Genomic DNA, 15,844 nt, shown 5'->3' on the forward strand with positions numbered 1-15,844 from the left:
GGGGAACTGTGAGGAACAGTCCCGGGTCCTTTTCTGGGGTGTCTCCAGAGGGCAAGGAAGCCTCTGTTTCATGGGGGTCTAGAGTTGCTATGGCCCCTGAAGAGGAAGCTCTGGGTTCTGGGGTCCCACTGTGGCCACTGTCCAGCACAGGGTCTCCGCCAGGGCCCCCCACATCCAGTGGCTCGAAGGCGAAGTTGGGCACAGTCAGGTGCTCTGCCCAGCAGGCCGGGCCCCGCCGCTCTGCCTTGGCCGCAGCATCCCCTCCTGCAGTTGGGCCCTCTGCAGACTCCAGGCAGTCCCTGTGCAGGGTGGCCTCACAGGACGGGGTCCTGCGCCGCAGAGTACTGCTGCCACCCTCTGCCGCAGGGGGCCGGGCAGAGCTCTCGTCCTCCACGGGGGGGTCCACAGAGATGCAGGGGGGGCTCATCTTCTTCTTCCTGCGTGCCCCCAGGGCTGGCTCAAGCTCAGGGACCCAGGCCTTGGCCTCCCCGGGCTCCAGGTGGCTGTCCCCACTGCCCAGCTCCATGGAGGGCCACCTCTGTACATCCACCCGGCCTGGCTTGTCCAGGAAGCCCTGAGCGTCCACACTGCAGAACCTATGTAGGTCCTGCCCGCTGCCTGCTGCCCCTCGGGCCACAGGGGAGGTGACAGGGGAGGCTGCAAGGCTGTGGGTCGAGGCCAACGGCCAGGGCTGGGCAGAGCTGGTGATGTGGCTGACCTCCTCGTCAGCTGGGTCTGAGGCTTCAGCCTCGTCTCCACCAGGGGCTGGCGGCCGGCCGGAGGTGCAGCGCTGTCCGGAGGTGTGCTTGCGAGTGCGGATGCTGGCGGGCTGTGGGGAGCAGGGTGGGGACCGTGGGGAGCCCCCCAGGGACGCCCGCCTGGCCGGGGCCTTCTCAACAGACTCTGTGGATCCCGGGGCACTGTCCCCAGGGCCATCAGCCTGCTCTTCCAGCGACTCTCTGTGCAAGGCCTCCTGCAGGGACACAGGTTCAAGGTGAGGAACAGGACTCTGGCCAGCAGGTGAGATGGGGCAGGGAGCTGCTGGCGTGGGAGCCTCCGGCAAGGCTGTGAGGACATGCAGACTCCGCTACCAGTAGGGGGAGCCTGGGGGTCTGAGCTTCTGCGGGCAGAGCTGACGGAGGGCCCAGGGACACTGAGGGGACCAGGGCGGGGCCCAGGCACCTTCCTGTCCAGCCCCACAGTCCATCTTGACACTGGGGATAGGACACCCCAAGAGCTGCCAGGCGGTAAGGGGCTCTCCTGCTGGCCATGCGAGCTGGGGCGGGTAGGCAGGGGCTGTGGGTCAGGCTGCGCGGGCCAGGCGCAGCGAGGGCCCCGGGGCCAGCGCTCTGCCACCATGAGGGCCCAAGGCTACTGCCCGAGGAGGACTCCTGGGTCCCTGGGAACAGCTCTGCCACCACAAGCTGGGCCTGCCCTGAGGTCTGCCAGGTGGCAGAAGGAAGCATTCGGGCCTCAGGGTCCTGCGCCTCCCACCCTGGGCCCCAGCGTGACCTGACATCAAATGGAGAGGAGGAACCCCAAGGAGCCCAGGCCTGCAGGGCCAGGCTTCCCTACCTGTCTGCAGAGTAGCCGACTGAGGCTGGGGGAGCGGGGTGCCCCACGGGGGGAGAGGGCACACCGAGGGTCGCTGCCCCTGGCAGGGGGGGACACGGCGGGCAGGACCTGCGGGGAGGCACGAGGCTCCAGGGGCGGCGAGTGAGCAGAGGCGGCCAAGCCTGGGGCAGGGACGCGTCTGAGCCGGGGCCTGCGCCCTCCCCAGGCCCCTCCCGCCCGCCCGTCCTGCCCCACCGGGGTCACACCTGAGGAGGTGCTGCCCACACGGGGCTCCACCCCAGCCTCCGGCAGTGGGTGAGGGTGGGGCGCCACGGCGGGGGCCACGGGCCGGAACATGCAGCTGTCGCTGGGCAGCGAGAGCGCCCTGGACACGGACACCTTGCGTGCAGCCCGGAGGCCGGGGCCGTCTGGGGGCGAGGGCCGGGCGGGGGGCCCGGGCGCCACCTGCAGCTGGAGCTCGGCGTCCAGCTCGGCGTCCAGCTCGGCGTCCAGCTGGGCGTCCTCGCGGGCCTCCTGGTTGCTCTCCTCCAGGTGCTTCATGAGCACGGCCACCACCACGTTGACCAGCACGAACTGGGCCACCAGCACGAAGGTGACGAAGTAGAGGGGCGAGAGCGCCGGCAGGTAGCCCAGGCAGTGCTTGTCCTCACGCGCACACTCCCGCAGCGTGTCCTGCGGGGGCGGCCGGTCAGCGCTGGCCCCGCCCACCCGGCCCGGGGGCAGGCCCCGCCCTACCTTCATGATGCCGTTCCAGTTGTCGCCGGTGGAGACGCGGAACAGCGTAAGGAAGGCCATGCCGAAGTTGGCGAAGGTGGCGTGCCTGCTCAGGCCCTCGCAGGGGTTGTCCTCAGTGCACTCTGCAGGCGAGGCCCTGCCCTCAGTGCCCCGCAGGACCGCAGGCCAGCTGGCTGCGCCCTGGAGCCCGCCCACTCCCCAGAACGGGACGCGGAGCCACGGGTCCCCCTGGGGCGGGGGCGCCCTGGCTGCTGAGCCTGGCAGGAGGGCGGGGGTGCTGTCTGTCCCGGGCTGCACGTGCGCGGGGCCACCTCCCAGACAGCCCACCAGAGGGCCCAGCAGGGACAGGGCTGTCTCTGGAGGGTCCCCAGCTCAGACTGGACAGGGCCTCTGGACGGGGTCAGGGTCTTAAGTGACAACCCAGAGGACGCGCCGCCAGCACCGGCCTCCTGGAGAGGGCCACGCGGGGTGCAGGGCGAGGCTTTGGCGAGCAAGCTGGTGCGTGCCAACGCCCTCCGGCAGCCGCCTGGGGCTGCCTCCGGAGGACCCCGAGCCACGCATCGCTGACCTCATGGGGTGAAGGCTGGCGGGCCAGGTCGGGGCGAGGACACCAGGAGGCTGTGGCCTGCCTGGGTCAGGGCTAGGGTCCCGAGCTAGCCGCAGGCCTGTGTGGGTGGAGGAACACCGGGCGCCGTCCCGGCCGCCCCGTGGGGCCCGGGGTGCCCAGCAGAGTGTGTGGCGCGGCCACTCACCTAGCCTCCCGAACAGCTCCACTCCCAGGGCAGCATAGATAAAAAACAGGAGCATGAAAAGAAGGCCAAGGTTCCCTACCTACACGAGAGAGAAGCAGGACAAGGTCAGCCCTCGGCCGCAGCCGCGGGCCTGCTCCCACACCCAGCCCAGGCAAGGCAGTGAGGGCCCAGGAGGGCCTGGACCTGGTCCTGAGCCCTGACCCTCCCGGGCCTCCTGTCCTTGCCCCAGGTTCAGGGCCCCTCCCAAGCTGGCCTGGCCTTTCCCCATGCCCCAGCCTCTACCCTTCCACAGCTCATGCCTAACTGTCCACCTCTGAGCCGCTGCCCTGGGGATGTCCACCCTCTTCCCAGCAGGGGCTCCTCCCGAGGACCAGAGGGTATCGCTGAGGGCTCTTGTTCACACTGCACAGGGGCCACTTCCACCTCAGGGGCCCCCGTCACAGGCCCTGGGTCTGTGCTCAGTGGACAGGAGTGCCACCAGAGGCCTTGTCCCTGCCTCCCCCAGCATCTGCCCAGCCCTCACGGCATCTGAACACTCAGGACCCCACAAGATGTTGCTGCTGGGCCCGGCCAGGTGGCTGGGCAGAGGGTGGGGCACCAGTCAGCACTTGGGAATATCACGCCGCTGGGGCTCCTACTCTGCTGAAGATGGTGGGGGTGGAGGGCTGGTGGGGCGGGTGTGTGGGGGACGGGCACACAGAGGGGAGGTGGCTGAAAACAGGGCAGGGGACAGGGGAGTGGTGTCCAGGAGAGGAGGCACACAGCTGGGCTCTAGGTCATCAGCTGCAGGGCAGGGCATGGCACACAGGTGGTGGGACGAATGGCCAGCAGGCTGGGCCATGCCAGGGGGGCACAAGAGGGCACAGGGGGACTGGGCACTGTGTAGTCAGGGTCATGCAATAGGTACCTTTCCGCCTGAGGCCAGAAAGGACCAGGTAGGGCTGCAGGCACAGAAGTGCAGACACTGGGCCTGAGCCGGTCCAAGGCTGCCCCCCAGGTCAGGCCATGGTCATCTGCCCGCATCAAGCCCACCTCGGCCCCCACTGGCCTCGGCCCCTCCCCAGCTCTTTGCAAACCCTTGCCTCTGGAGGCGCACTGGTCAGGGAAGGCACTGGTCACTGCTCTTGCCCGAGACAAGCCAAGGTGGATGACCCATGCCCCTCGTACAGCTCGGCTGAGCTGCACACACAGGGTGTGAGGGAGGAGGAAGGACGGTGAGCTAGGCCCTCCCTGAGGCCTTGTCCTTTGAGGGTATGCAATGCCCACCCTCGGGCAGTGCACAGACCCTGACCTACCTGGGGCAGGGCTTGAACCACAGTGTCCAGCAGGGCCCGCATGCCTGTGGCCATCTTCAGCAGCTTTAGCACTAGGGCCAGAAGCTGAGCATTAACAGTCATGCTGACGCCCCACCCCCGCGACAGTCCAGAGGCCCTGGACACCACCCCTGTGCTCCCTGTCTGGAAGCCAGGACCACCCCATCAGTTGCAGACACCTTGGACACAGCCAAGGTGGGCGCTGGGCACAGGCAGGGAACTCGGGCCTGTCCATGGCACATCCTGCTGGGCCCAGGCCTCAGAGACCACCAGAGGGACAAACTGACAGTCTAGGGGACCCCAGGTGGACAGGTGGGGCCACCTACCACGGGCGATGCGGAGCACACGCATGATGCGGATGATGGTGGGGTTGATGGGCAGCGCAGCATTCATCTCAATCTCCTCCAGCGCGATGCCCATGATGGACAGCAGGACGATGGCCAGGTCCAGCTGGTTCCACCTGGCCAGCAGAGGGCGCAGCTCTGCATGCCACCCCAGAACCCAGCCAGGGCCAGAGCAGGGGTCTCCTGCCTGACAACCAGGACTCCAGAAGACCCCAAGGTTCCCCAGGGCCGCTAGGGCCCCCCCGCCACACCTGTCCTTGAAGAACCGCCGGAGTCCAAAGGCCACCAGCTTCAGCACCGCCTCGATGACGAAGACGATGGTGAACACGTAGTTGCAGTACTTGAGGGCCTCGTCCAGCGACTGCGGGCAGAGGGCAAGCTTGCTGGAGGGGTCCTGGGTCGCTCCCTGCAGCCTCCACCTGTCCACGTGGCCTCCTGTGGCCACAGGGCCCAGCCCAGGCCACTCTGCAGTGCCTGCTTGGGCAGCCAGGTCATCCAGGTCATCCATCTCTAGTACAGCACACAGGTGGCACTGGACGCAGTGCGTGAACAAGTGCCCACCCAGGGTGCTCGGGCCTGTGACTGCACCTGGCCGCAGTGGACCCAGCTCTGCTGACCTGGATGCCTCGCAAAGCACGGCCACTGGGCACCGACTGAATGCCGGTCTCCACCAGCCTGGGGAGTGTCACCCAGCAAAGGTGACAGGCTAGGGAAGATGCAGGCCTCACCCCACCATGCTTGTGCGCCCAGCTCCACAGCAAGGATCGTTCCGCGGGCTGAGCTGCTTCTGACTAAAGACTCTGCCATTCCACGCCCAGCTGCGGGCAGAGGGGAGCCCTGCCACAGCCCTGGGACGCGGGTGCGGGGAGCACAGGGCTGGGGCCAGCCCTTGCCAAGGAGCACTGTAGGGAAAGCACTGTGGGTTTCGGCCCAGCCGTAAGAACACCCTTGGCTGGACAGCAGCGAAGCTGGGCTGGACTCGCCACCGGGCCCACCTTGGGCTGGTCGTAGTGCTCCATGGACATGGTGATGACGTTGAGGCCGATGACGAAGGTGATGAAGAGGTCCAGGTAGTGGCTGGTGCAGAGTGAGTGGACAGAGCGGCGTGCCTGTGAGTAGTCGGCGTAGTAGGGCCGGCGCTGGGCCTCTGTGGGGAGAGGGGCCGTGAGTGCTGCGGCAAAGTGAGTGGGGCAGCTCCGGGAGGGCCCAGCTGTCCTGGGCGGCCCCCTGGGGGCTTGCAGGAGGCCGGAGGGGATTCTCTTGGAAGGGACCCCTGCTGTAGCGAGGCAGTTCCGTGAGAGTCCGTGGGCTGGGACTGCAGGGAGCCCGGGGGGCAAGTTGGCCTCCTGGACGGGGAGGTCCAGGCAGTCCCCAGGGAAGGCACAGAAGCTGAGGCAGCCTCCCTGGGTCCTACCTGGGCCCCTGCCCAGAACCGCCCTCCTGGAACTTGGGGCTGGCCAGCAGGTCTGGCCATGTTGGCCCTGGACCAGCAGTGGGATGAAGGACTGGGCAGGGCGGACCCTCTTCAATCTCTAAGCCCAGACCCCATGGGCCCTGCCTGGGCAGAGATGCATCCTAGCCACCAGGTAGAGTCCCTTCCTGGGACATCCTCCTATGGGCCCCTGGTAACTATCCGTGGTCTGGAGTCAGCCAGGCCCCAGCCCTTCTGAGGTCAGTAGGGGTGACCTCATGACAGGAAGGCAGGACCTCCCTGGGGCCCCCTCTACATGCCCCGCAAGTCTGTCTGCTAAGTGCCCTGCCCACAGCAGCCCCGTGGTGCTGCTGATTCCTATGGGAATAGTATGGGCTGCCCTGTGACCCGGGACCACCTCGGCACAGAACCATGCACTCAGGCTGAGAGCCCAGGGCTAGGGAGAGCAGGTGCTGACCAGAATGACCCCCCCTCCCGGACCCTCATGCTCCTTGGTCCGGCATGCAGTCACTAGAGAGCTCAGCTCAGCTCAGCTCAGCTAAGCCGGCCAAAGGGGTGGCAGCCAGCGTAGAACACAGAGCAGCCACAGCTGGCAGAGCCAGGGGACCCTCCGTCCCTGAGGGCTCAGCAGAGACACACGCATGCAACCCGCGAAGAGCGACAGGCCAGAGCGGGGGCAGCGGCATGGACACTGGAAAGCGAACCACAGCCTCCCCCCCGCCCCCTGGCACCTGGCCCTAGCCTGTGCCCACCCTGGGGGACCCCAGCGAGCCTGTATTCCTTCCCCATGCGGCGTGACGGCCGGCCAGCGTTAGCGGGCTGAGCATGCGGGCAGGGCAGGTACCTGGGCTGGGGAAAGTGCCTGGAAAGACAAGGAGACGTCTGAGGGCCGCAGTGGGGCGGGGCCACTGGGGGTCTGTGGGGGCGGGGCCACTGGGTCTGCGGGGGCGGGGTCACTGGCGGCTGTCGGGGTGGGGACACTGGGGACCTGCCAGCGGGAGCCCTCCTGCTCCCAAGCTGCGGGCTGAGCTGTCTCACAGGAAGCTTAATGGCTCTCGCGGAGGGGACCCACGGGATGAACCTGTCGCGTTCCCTGGGCCCCTCCGGGAGGGAACCCTGCCTCCTGCCACAGTGGGCGCCCCGACTGCCCACGCCTGCTGGCCCCTCATGAGGCCCGGCCCCCATGCAAGGTGGGCCGCGTGCAGAGCCATTCGGGGCGGGGGCTGCAGGCCAGGAGCTGGCGCCGCGGCAGGGCAGTGTGTGCAGGTACGGACCCGCCACCGCCACGGCCACCCCGGGCGCCTTACTCCTGCGCCTCCTCTCCAGCCGCCGCTGCCGCTTCTCCTCGCGCCGCCGGGCCTCCTCCGCCTCCTGGTGCTGCCGGCACTTGTGGAAGTTCTCCACCACCACGCCCACGAACATGTTGAGCACGAAGAAGCTGACGATGAGCAGGAAGGAGATGAAGTACAGCAGCATCCAGGGGTTGTGGTTCTGCACGGGCTGCGGCACACCAGGCGTGGGTCTCCCTGGCCCGCCTCGCCCCGCCCCTCCGGGGGAGCCCGAGGCACAGGGCCCCTCCGCCCGGGGCGGCCAGCCTCGCACCTGCTGGTCAATGCCCACGGCGTCCAGTCCGTCGTACATGATGTTCACCCAGCCATCCTTGGACGACAGCACGAACAGTGACATCAGCGCCTGCGGTGCGGAGAGTCAGCGCCCGGCCTCGCGGTGGTCAGCCCACCCTGGGAGGCCGCGCACGCCCCGCCCACCTGGCCCAGGTTGTCGAAGTTGTACTTGCGCCGCACCCAGCGGTAGTGGGCAGCGCGGCACTCGGCCTTGGTGGAGATGTTCCTGGTGTCCGCGCCCTCACAGTAGTAGAACTTCCCCTTGAAGAGCTGACCAGGGCGGCGTCACCCAGGGCACCGCCCTGCGGCCCCCAGACCCGTCCACCCCAGGGATGGCCCACCCACCTGTACCCCCAGGATGCCGAAGACAATGAAAAAGGCACAGCAGATGAGCACGATGTTCCCGATGGGCCTGAGCGACGAGATGAGCGTCTCCACCACCAGCTTGAGGCCCGGAGCCCGGCTGATGACCCTGGGCCAGCACAGGGCACGTGTGGTCGTCAGCATTGGCCTCCAGGCTGCTCTGGACCTGTGGTGCCCCACCCGTCTTCCCATCCCCTGCGCCCCACCTCAGAGGTCGCAGGGTTCGCAGCAGGCGCAGCACCCGCAGGATGCCCAGGATCTTGGCGCCACCGGCTGAGGCCATGGCTACGACGATGTCCACCAGGGACACTAGGACCAGCAGCCCGTCCAGCACGTTCCAGCTGCTCTGCAGGTAGGCATGCTCGCCCCACAGCAGGCCCAGGGCCACCACCTGGGGGCAGTGCGGTGGGATAGGTGGGAAGGCCTGGCCGGGCTGTGGGCGGGCAGCGTGGGGTAGGAGGGACGCTACCTTCACCATCATCTCCGCCACGAAGATGGCTGTGAAGATGTAGTTGGAGACGCTCAGGAAGGCCCGCTCCTGCAGGGAGAGGCTAGTGGGAGGGCCGCACGCTCGCCGCCTGCCCGCCCTGCCCAGGCCGGCCTCCCAGGGCAACTCACGGTGCTGCCAGGGTCGATGTCCGGCCTCTCCAGGGCAATGGTGATGCAGTTGAGAAAGATGAAGACGAGGACCACGTGGTCAAACATCCTGTGCGCGATGACCTTCTGGCAGTAGGCGCGCAGCCTGGGGAGGCGGCGGTGAGCATGGCCAGCGGCCCACACAGCCTGGCCCAGCGGCTGCCCACCCACATCCCTGAGGTCACCCGTGGGGCGAGGCTGGGGCCACCCCTCACCTGTTCTGCGGGGAGAAGAGATAGAGCGCCCAGGACCCGCGGCGGCGGCACCACCGGGGTGTGTAGGGCTCCAGCACCTTGTGTAGGCGGAAGCCAGCAGCTCGGAGGGAAAGCAGCCCTCAGCCCAGCGGCCCTGCCTGCCCTCCCGGGGCTGGTCCACCCAGGTGCCTGCTGGGGCTGCCTCTTCCTCACCCTGTCAGGAGCCTCACCCTCCCACCTTCCTGGGCAAGGGGCTGTGACCACGGTGGGAGTCCCCTGGCCAGTGGGCAGGCTTGTGGGGCCCTGGGGAACTCAGCCCTGAGCCGCCCAGCCTGGCTGACGATAGGGAGGCCTGGCCCTGAGGGCAGGTGGGCCGACTGGGATCCCTGGAGGTGGACTCCGCCCCTGGCTAGCCGCTGCCCTGACCCACGACGGGCCCCAAGACGGGGTGGGGTCAGTGGCGGGTCTGGCTGGGGCCCGGCCGTCCTCCCACTCACATCCTCCATATCGTCGTCCAGCTCGGCCATGTCCTCCTTGTGGCTGTCGATGCGCAGGAAGAACTCACTGGGCAGGGCCACTGTCTGCCCGTTACAGTCGTGGAACTTGGCAGGCAGGAGGGCAGCGGGCCGCGGGTCCAGCGTGCTGTGGTGGTCCAGGGACTCGGCGCGCCGCAGTGGGCTGGCGCGGGGCCCGGGAGAGGCCCTGGGCCTGGAGCCCGCGCCTGGCCTGCCGTCCTCAGCCTCGTCGTCCGTGCTGCCCTTACCGTCGCCCGACAGCAGCGACTCGCGCTCCCCGCGCTGGCCGCGGTGCTTGAGGCTGGGCGCGCGGCCCAGGCTGCTCCAGCTCGAGCGCCGGCTGCTCCAGGCGCTGCCGGGGCCCCAGTGGGCGCAGGGCGAGCTGCGGAGGCTGGCCTGGCGGGCGTGAGCGGAGCGCGCGCTGGGGCCCCTCGCCTGCTGGCAGGCAGGCCCTTCCCGCCGCCCGCCAGGCTTGTGGCCAGCAGGTCTCACACACAAGCTGCCCTATGACTAGGACACCGTCCACACTGCATTCTCAGGTGGACCTGAGCCAGCTGGGGCTCCAAGTGCCAGTGTTCGCCCAGAGGGGTGCCCTGCTGCTGTGCCCCAAGAGGGCCAGCGGGAGGGCCCCGCATGCGGGGCCTGGTGCATGCCCTTTCCCTGGGCCACCCCTGCACTTGCTAGAGACTTGGCCGCCCCTTCAGGGTGCAAAACCGGACCCAGGCCCGGGCCTCTCCTCCGCTTGCTACGCCGCTCAGCCCTCTAGCAGGAGCCGAGTTTCACTCCCTGCTGGCCTCGTGGGGACCTGGGCATGGGCTGGCTCCTGTGGCTCCCGTGGCTGCCCCACAGGACCTGACCATCCCGTCCTAGCCCTCAGAGGCACACGCCCTCCCTCCACTCCATCTGCCTCCCTCCCCAGTGGGGCCAACCTCGGCCGCGTCCTGCAGGGACCACACGGGGTTCGGTTGAAGCTCGTCTGTGGGACGGCTGCCCTGGCCTGCTCACAGAGTCTGCGTCCCCCAGACTCGCATGGCCGGGGCTTTACGAGGCCCATGGACCTTTGCTCATCTCAGGGCAGGAGGTACCACAAGGGCCAGCGCAGGGGACGATCCTTACCAGAGACTTCTGGTCCCCCTGCTGGGGGTCCACAGAGCTGCTGCTCCCTCGACGTGAGTCCAGGAGGCCATGGGCCACATCCAGGTGCGGGGAGCTCTTGGGGGTGGGCATGGGTGTGGCTGCCGTGTGCATGATGAGGGGCGGAGGCAGGCTGCCTCGGCCCTCCAGGTGCCCGTTGGGGGTCACCGCCAGCGAGGACATCTTCATCTCTGGGTGGGGTGGGCCTCCTGAGCTGCCGGCCGGCCACGGGAACCCCCGCAGCCGGCCGTGCCAGGACCGGATGCCCCCACACCCGTGGCCGCGCCCGCACACCTGTGGCTCGCAGCACTCTGAACTTGTCGAGATCCTCCTCGAAGCGGGCGGACGTCTTGTCCTCGTCCGAGTCGGACCTGTTGGCGTCACCCTGCACCCGACCCACGGGCCGCCGTGAGGCTCCCACGGCGGGGCTCGCCAGCATGGAGGCCATGGGGAGGGGACAGGCGTGCGGAAGGGCCCTAGGACTGCCCGCCGAGCGTGCCCGGGCCTCACCTCTGCCTGGAAGCCCTCCACCAGGATGGCCACCAGCAGGTTGAAGAGCACGTAGTTGCCGAAGGTCATGAGGGCCACGAAGTAGAGGGCGGCCCAGGAGGAGGTGGAGGCCATGCCGTTGTACAGCACCACGTTCCAGTCCTCCTGCGTCAGGATCTGGGCACAGCTCAGGCTCTCAGGCCCTGGCCTCGGCCCTCGCCGGGGCCTGCCCACCCCAGAGCCCCGGCGTACCTGGAACACGGTGACGATGGCCCACAGCAGGGAGTCGAAGTTCTTTCGGTCAGGGACAGTGTCTCCGGTGTCTGTCTTCAGGCTGAACTTGCAGCCAAAGAGGTGCATGCCCAGGATGCTGAGGGCGGGAGCGGGTGCTCTGACCACTCCCCTCCCAGGCACCCGCGGCTAGGAAGCAGACACCCAGAACCACGGTGGACGGTGGAGGCACCGCCTCTGGACAGTGGCTGGGGCCTGGGATACCCATCTCAGTCTTGGCTGGCCACAAGAGCCAGCCTGCCTGCGCTGCCCATCCTCCCCGAGCCAGGCCCAGGCCCAGGCCGGCACACATGGGGCACTCAGCAACCCCCAGGAGCCTGCCAACTCATCTGCCTGAGGACGCCATGCCCAACGCCCGTCTGAGAGCCACAGCCCAGCACACAGCTGGCGCTCAGCGGTGCTGCCCGAGTGCGGGCAGCGTGACGAAGCTGGCTCTGGGGGCTCGGGTGGGGACGGGCATGGCCGGGCGCCCACCTGAAGATGAAGATGAAGAGCATGAGCAGCATGCAGAAGGTGGCCACGTTGTCCATGGTCTTCACCAGCACCACGAGCTGGCGCCGCAGCGCCGGCAGGAAGCGCACCAGCTTCAGCACCCGCAGCAGCCGGAAGGTGCGCAGCACCGACAGCCCGCCGTCCGCCTGCCCCACGATCTCCCAGACGCTGCGGGTCAGGGCGCCAGGCTGTGGGTCAGTGCGGCCGTCCCAACCTGGAGCCCTCCTCCCAGAGGCGGGATGGCCTCCGGTCTACCGCATGTCTGGGAGCAGGCCGGGCCGCAGAGGTGACCAGGGGCTCAGCAGCCTGACTGGCCATGGGACCTGGAGGCTGCCCAGCTCCTGAGTCCCCAGGAAACCCGGGCTCTGAGCAGGTCAGAGGCGTCCTGACCTAGCGCCTCCCGTCCTGACCTCTGTGGCCAGGTCCGGCTCCTCTGCTCCCTCTCGCCTGTCCCTGCACTCCTGAGGGCTGTGTCCTCCGGGGCAGCGGAGGTTGCCCTCAGATTCCCCTGCCCTTCTGCACTGGATCTTTACCACAGCCAACGCCCCAGAGGAGAACACGACGAAGCCCGAGCTGCCCTTCCTCCTGAGTGCCTGCAGGGACCAGCTCTCCAGACGCTACAACACCCACTGAGATGTGGCTGCCCTAATGTGTACCCCACGGTGCCTGTGGGAGGGACGAGGCTCCTGGGGGGGACTGTCCGGAGCCTGAGGTGGCCAGGGCCCCAAGCCCACATGAACCACCGTCACACTCCTTCCTGTGGATGGTGCTCTGCTCCTCGAGGTTTCTGCCTAAGAGCAAAGCTTCCCAGGACACCTGGCCTGGGTGGCCGTGGACCTACCTGATGACCACGATGATGCCGTCAAAGATGTTGTAGGGGTTCCGGATGTAGCCCAGGGGGCCACAGGCCAGCAGCTTCAGCAGCATCTCCAGGGCAAACATGCTGGTGAAGACGATGTTGCTGATCTCCAGCGCATTGGTCAGCTCCTCCGGCTGTGGGCAGGGAAGGGGGTCAGGGCCCCCTGTGGCGCCCTTCTGGGCACTGATGGACAAGCAGGTTTGGATGCACCAAGGGCTGTGCAGCATCTCAGAACCTGCTCTCCATGAACTAGGGAAGCAGCGCCCCAGGGGTGCCCTCCAGGTGGACAGCAGACCTGCCTGGCCCAGCACGAACTGCCTCTGGCTCCCCAGACCGTCTGACCTTCCTGCCATCACAGCGCAGCCTGGGGGCTGCCACAGGCCTCCAGAGACCCCTCGCCTGGCACAGGCCATGGGGATCAGAGCTGGGTGTGGGGCCGGGGCTGTTGGGTGCAGCAGGAGAGTGGCCTGGCAGCCCACCCGCCCTCCCTGCAGAGCCCCGAGGCCTCTGCTGCTGGGCGTGAGTTGCGGGGACCTGCGTGTCCAGTGTGGCCGAGCACGTGTGCACAGGTGAGCCCTGGACGTGTGAACCTGCAGCAGTGCCGTCTGTGCACAGAAACGCCTGGACCCTCCCCTCCAGGACCGCCCCGGCTGGGCCTGCCTGAGGTCAACAGCTTCTGCACTTCCCCCAGGTGGCTCCAGGGAAACAGCACCTGGACGAGCCCAGAGGGTTGGGGATGAGGAGGCCACTCTGGCTGTTGAAGGGGATTCAGCGCAATGGCAACAAGAGCCAGCCTTGGACCCCGGGAGACCCCCAGGAGAGGGCAGCCACCCTGCTGGACCCGCCGTTCCCACCCTGGTGCGGCCCCTGTCCCAGGGACAAAGGTCAGCTGTGTGAGGAGCTGTGGCACCCAGGCAGGCGAGGGGTGCTTGGTGCCCCCTCTGCCCCCTTCCTGGGCCCAGGAGCCGCCTCATGGGGGCCTGCTCCAACCACCAAGGGGCCCCCATGGCCATGGCCGGGGTCTGGGCCATTTGCCTCTCCCAGCAAGTGCTGAGAAGGGTCTACTCCATAGGCCAAGACAGCTGGCTAACTGCCCTTGGGCTCACCGCCTCTGGGTGCCCTCATCTGGGGGTCTCTGGGGGTCTCCTGGCTCCCATCCTGACCGGGAGAACCTTCGGGCTGGAGCCATGATGTCCACATCCACCACTTAGCAAAAGCCTATCCTGAGGCACCACGAGCATTTCTTTTGAGCAAAAGGTGAAAATCCTACAACAGACCCTTCCCTCCTGCTGCCACCCCGCTGGCCCTCAGGGACCCAGAAGAGGAGAAGCCTGGAGGAGAACACAGGCCTCTGTGGCTCGCTAGTGGCCATGTCCGAGCTTGGCGTCCCCGCCCGCTGCCCCTGCGGGCCCCACCTGCTCATGGTACTCAACGCCCATGCTCAGCGTGTTGACCAGGATGGCCACCATGATGCCCCGGTTGAAGTACTTGCTCTCCACGATGCGGCGCAGCTTGCCGCTGAAGGAAGCCCAGAGGCGGCCCAGGCAGCTTGACCCGCCCGGGGCTGCCCGCTGCTGTGGCCGGCACTCCATGCCACCCTGGCCTGCTGTGTCGGCGGCGGGGGGTGGCCGCATGGGGTCCCGGCGATCGCTGCGCTGCACGTCCTGCGTGAACTCGTAGACCCCGTGGGTGTCCGAGTCTCCGCTCTCGGAGCCGCTGAGCTCCAGCTCGGGGTCCTCCAGGGCGCCGGCACAGTATGGGCAGTTCTTCAGCTCACAGGTGAGCGTGCCCGCCTGGGGGCTGGGCAGAGGGCAGGGCACGCTCAGGCCCGACAGGCGGCTGGAGGCCCGGCCCAGTCCTGTGGGGACACAGATGGAGCCGGGTTCACACAGCACTAGCCGCAGGGCACCAAGAACCCACACCACGGGGTGTGGGCGAAGCATCCCCAGAAAGACCTGCCCTCCTGACCCGGGAGGCTGTGACGGGGCCTCAGGTGGGAAGGGGGTCTCCACAGAGGCCTGGAGCAGGCAGCGGAGGGTGCCCTGGACAACGGGCATCTTCGGAAGAGGGAAAACAGGCACAGGGAGCGTCCTGCAGCCCCACAGCAGCCAGCAGTGCCACCACACTCACGCCGGCCCCCGGCCTCTGAAGAGTCCAGAGCAAGTGTCTTGCCATGCACTGCCCAGTCTGCTGCACCCGACAACAGCCAGGACACAGGCAGGCACCTGCGCACAGCCTCTCACCCCTGGGCACACTCGTGTGCCTCTGGGTGCACACGCGAACACACGCATGCCCCTGGGGACTCTCATAGGTACATCTGGACACACACGTATGGCCGGGCACACTGGGAGCACACACCCCAGGTGGGAGGGTGGCACTCGCACACACGTGGGCAGGGAAGTTCATCTGCCCGGGCTGCACTGCCCCGACCCCTACGATACCACTCACTGGCAGGAGGACACGCGGTGGCACCGGCTCCACCCACCCAGCTGCCCTCCCAACCGCCACCTCCCCACAGGGCAGGTGCGACACCCCGTCCGTCCTCCTTGCACACGCGGGAGCACATGCCCCTGCTCTCTCGCCTAGGCCCTGGCATGGCCTCCAGGACAGTAGGGGACCCAACCAACCAGGAGCCCCGTGTTTCCCCCTGGGGCTTCCTGGCCCAAGGGGCTTGGGCTTGGGGGACTCCACTCCTGACCCCGGGGGACCCTGTGCCTCAACTTCTCCTCCCACACTGCCCCAGTCTCAGTCCACCCACTGATAAAGGGGCAAGTCCTCCCAGGCCAGTCGGGCCATGCGTGTGGGCACAGGGTGCCGCGGGGACCAGGCAGGGCCTGGGAGGCGAGCCAGGCTTTCTTCGCCAGGCTGAGTGCCCTCTGGCTCCTCCGACCATCGTGGCTGGGGGTCAGCGGAGTGCAATGGAGAGGTGGGCCCTCTTCCTTTCCGACCGCCAAGGCGCGGGGCGCAGAGGCCATGCCCCAGGGCCCTGCCAGGCACCCTCTCCTCCCTGGGTGCGGTGGGCCCTTACCGTGCTCCCCGACCACGTGCTGGATCTTCTCGTAGGGGCCGGGGCCCGCCCAGGCTCGGGGGGGCTGTGC

The 15,844-nt window shown here is 68.0% G+C and overlaps 1 protein-coding gene across 1 annotated transcript in view; it reads right to left on the minus strand.

The window, feature by feature from the left end:
* Cacna1h (calcium voltage-gated channel subunit alpha1 H) overlaps positions 1 to 15,844 on the minus strand; it is a 52,098-nt gene that overhangs the window by 756 nt on the left and 35,498 nt on the right. The window contains 27 exon segments of the mRNA XM_047533469.1: positions 1 to 973; positions 1,576 to 1,736; positions 1,821 to 2,247; positions 2,311 to 2,432; positions 3,063 to 3,141; positions 4,358 to 4,428; positions 4,702 to 4,835; positions 4,971 to 5,080; positions 5,715 to 5,866; positions 6,996 to 7,013; positions 7,459 to 7,651; positions 7,754 to 7,843; positions 7,918 to 8,043; positions 8,119 to 8,245; positions 8,343 to 8,527; positions 8,606 to 8,674; positions 8,755 to 8,878; positions 8,988 to 9,087; positions 9,460 to 9,877; positions 10,598 to 10,806; positions 10,910 to 11,000; positions 11,126 to 11,281; positions 11,357 to 11,474; positions 11,870 to 12,055; positions 12,729 to 12,880; positions 14,162 to 14,604; positions 15,775 to 15,843. Coding sequence (XP_047389425.1) covers positions 1 to 973; positions 1,576 to 1,736; positions 1,821 to 2,247; positions 2,311 to 2,432; positions 3,063 to 3,141; positions 4,358 to 4,428; positions 4,702 to 4,835; positions 4,971 to 5,080; positions 5,715 to 5,866; positions 6,996 to 7,013; positions 7,459 to 7,651; positions 7,754 to 7,843; positions 7,918 to 8,043; positions 8,119 to 8,245; positions 8,343 to 8,527; positions 8,606 to 8,674; positions 8,755 to 8,878; positions 8,988 to 9,087; positions 9,460 to 9,877; positions 10,598 to 10,806; positions 10,910 to 11,000; positions 11,126 to 11,281; positions 11,357 to 11,474; positions 11,870 to 12,055; positions 12,729 to 12,880; positions 14,162 to 14,604; positions 15,775 to 15,843 — 5,103 coding nt within the window.

This window comes from Sciurus carolinensis, chromosome 18 (genome assembly GCF_902686445.1).
Source record: "Sciurus carolinensis chromosome 18, mSciCar1.2, whole genome shotgun sequence".
Classification (NCBI taxonomy): domain Eukaryota; kingdom Metazoa; phylum Chordata; class Mammalia; order Rodentia; family Sciuridae; genus Sciurus; species Sciurus carolinensis.